Raw genomic sequence first — 2,675 nt, forward strand, 5'->3', positions numbered from 1 at the left:
GGAAAGAGCTGAATTTGATGCTTGCGGAAAGACCCCACCCAAAATAAGGCAGGCAGTAACTACACTGCTGTGGAGCATTCTCTTGGGCTAGTCCTGGGGTCTGCTTTGTTCCCTGCTCCTCTGTGGGCACAGCAGGCATGGGCAACCTTTCTTCACTGGGCTCACAGCCTGGCTTTGCTGCCTTGGGCAGGTGGGAGTTTGGGAGGGCAGGGGTTTGGAGTCATCCCCAGCTTTCTGACAGGGTGGTGGTGGGACCACTGTGCAAAGGGATGCTACTGGGGCTAAGCTCAACAGTCCTGCTCATACTGCAGAGTAAAATAGGCTCTGAGTGAGTCTTCCCTGGAAAGGATAACAAGGTTCACAGTGGAATTAAAAAGGCTACGTTTTTCATCAATTAATCCCAATGGGCTTTTCCCACCTCCTCCATTGCTGGGATAGGGAGGTATCTGCCCTGAACTTCAAAAGAAAACAGCTTTTTGGTGAAACCCACGGTGAAGTGAGTCCCTCTCGCGTGCTTCATAGTCCAGACTGAGGGCAAAGCTGGTCAGGCAGAGTGGCACTCCTGGGGCCAGCTGAAACCTGTCCCTCATTCACTCAAACTGGGCTTAAACATGTCTTAACTAAGGTATTTCTGTTTGGATTTTTTCCTCATTTTCCCTTCCACAGGCTCTTTGTTCCAGACTGAATAATGTTGCACTGTATCTCCCATTGAGCAGGTTCATCCTCAGAGGACTGTGGTCCTTGGGATATTCCTGAGGTGGGGAAGTGCAGGTTGGTCTGGGTCCTGCTGCTGGTGGGAGATCGACTTCCCAGCTCCCATGTGTGTGCCTTCCTCAAAGACATTTCTGTAAACAAGCTTGAAAATGCCAGGGGAAACAGCTTTGGGTCTGCTTTGGACCTGGCTGAGCCAGGCGTGAGTGGGGTGAGGAGGCATCTGCCCCAGCATCAGCCCTGTGTACCACAATCAGACCTGCCCAGCTCCAGGTGCCATCACAGGCCCTTTGGGTGAGTGGTGGCCACCCCATGGCCTGTCCCTTTCTGCCTGAATCTCAGCTGGTGCTGCCAGTGGAGCAGGAGCTGATCCCACGTGGGGAGCGCCTGGACTGGCGTTATCACCAGAGAAGGAATGTGGCATCCGCCTTATCACTTCCTTGGGGATGCAGGAGGCTGCTCTGTTGACAGAGGCATTATTGTGCAGCAGTTGAGATGTCTGGGAGAAGCCAGGGCAGGTTTTTCTTCTCCACAGGGCTGGCAGGAAGCCAGGCAGGGCAGAGCAGGGCAGGACATAGGTGCTGCCATCCGCCGCTGTTTCCGTGGCTCCTGGTCAGGCAGGAGCAGCTCAACTGCCTAAGGAAACTCATCCCCAGGGTACAGATCTTGTCTTCTGTGGGCCAAAGCTTGAGATGAAGGTGTTGGATATCTTGCAGCACTGCAAGACCCTTTACAAACCCTTCAGACACCTTGCAGCATTGCAGGACCACTTACAAACCCTTCCAAAGGGGAGGTGCAAAGCTGTTTTTGCAAGGAATGGTGCTTTCCAGTGGGCTTCAGCCCACAGGCAAGTGGGAAGAGGATATGTACCACATCTTCCTCCTAGAGACTTGCAGGCTCTCCCGTGTCTCTCCCAGTGCCTGTGTCCCACCTTGTCCTTGCCCATCAGTCAGTCCCACTGCAGAGCTGTGCTGGTGGAGGTGAGGATGCCACTTGGAGGATCACGGCTCGTGGTGGGAGCGCTCCTCTGCAGAAGGCTCCTGCTTGCTGGGGGGACCCCAGGCACCTCAGAGGATTGTTACCAGGTTTCACAGGACTGCCTGATGGCATTAACGATGGGTTTTCCCTCTGGCTTGGCAGGCTGACAGCACAGTGGAGCGTGGAAGATGAGGAGGAGGCGGCGAGAGAGCGGCGGCGGCGGGAGCGGGAGAAGCAGCTGCGGTCCCAGGCAGAGGAGGGCCTGAACGGCACCGGCCCCTGCTCGGAGAGTGCTGCTCTGGCACAGCAAAACCAGTAAGAAATACCCCTGGATAAATCCCTCAGCAACACACCTTTTCCCTCCAGCAAACCCCTCCTGCAGCACCAAGTGTGTGTCCCTGGTGTTTGGGGAAGATGGGGAAGTGTTCTAGCAGGTTTGGGCTGGAAAGCAAATAGTGCGCTTTCTTCTTAGGGCAGAAAACCCCACAAGTCCTGCTTTGATTGTTTCCTTGGCTGAGGCCCTGGGAATTTACACTGAGATAGCTTGGGGCAAGCTAGGCTCTGGTAGGGAGTCCCCATTGCCAGTGATTTCAGTGCTTGGTTAAATTTCAACTTGGGAGCCATCCTACACCAAAAGTAATGGAGTTTCCTGATATGTGCAAAGACAGATGTGCCTGAGGAGGTGATGCACAATCCCAGGCAGATCACAGTGCAAGCAATCACCTATCCTGGCTAAGCTTCCCATTCCTCCCTCAGAGGATGCTGCCCTGGCACTGGGAAGCATGAAGCAGCACCTGAGCTGGTGCAGTTCACAGCTCCAAGGATTAAAATTAAGTTTGTGCTTTAATGGGGCAAGTCCTAGATGGAAATAGCTCAGGAGGCATTTATGGAGATGCTGAGCTCTCTGCTGTCAAAGAGGAAACACCTGGAGAAGGGATAGGATGACATCCCCAGCATCCCACAGCACATCCTACTGCAGCCTCCCC

At 54.2% G+C, this 2,675-nt stretch overlaps 1 protein-coding gene across 1 annotated transcript in view; it reads left to right on the top strand.

The window, feature by feature from the left end:
- The window catches only part of LSP1 (lymphocyte specific protein 1), a 37,587-nt gene that overhangs the window by 22,714 nt on the left and 12,198 nt on the right, over nt 1–2,675 (top strand). The window contains exon 2 of the mRNA XM_005419525.2: nt 1,852–2,004. Coding sequence (XP_005419582.1) covers nt 1,852–2,004 — 153 coding nt within the window. The remainder of the gene's footprint in view (nt 1–1,851; nt 2,005–2,675) is intronic.

This window comes from Geospiza fortis, unplaced genomic scaffold, assembly GCF_000277835.1.
Source record: "Geospiza fortis unplaced genomic scaffold, GeoFor_1.0 scaffold66, whole genome shotgun sequence".
In the NCBI taxonomy this organism is placed as follows: Eukaryota; Metazoa; Chordata; class Aves; order Passeriformes; family Thraupidae; genus Geospiza; species Geospiza fortis.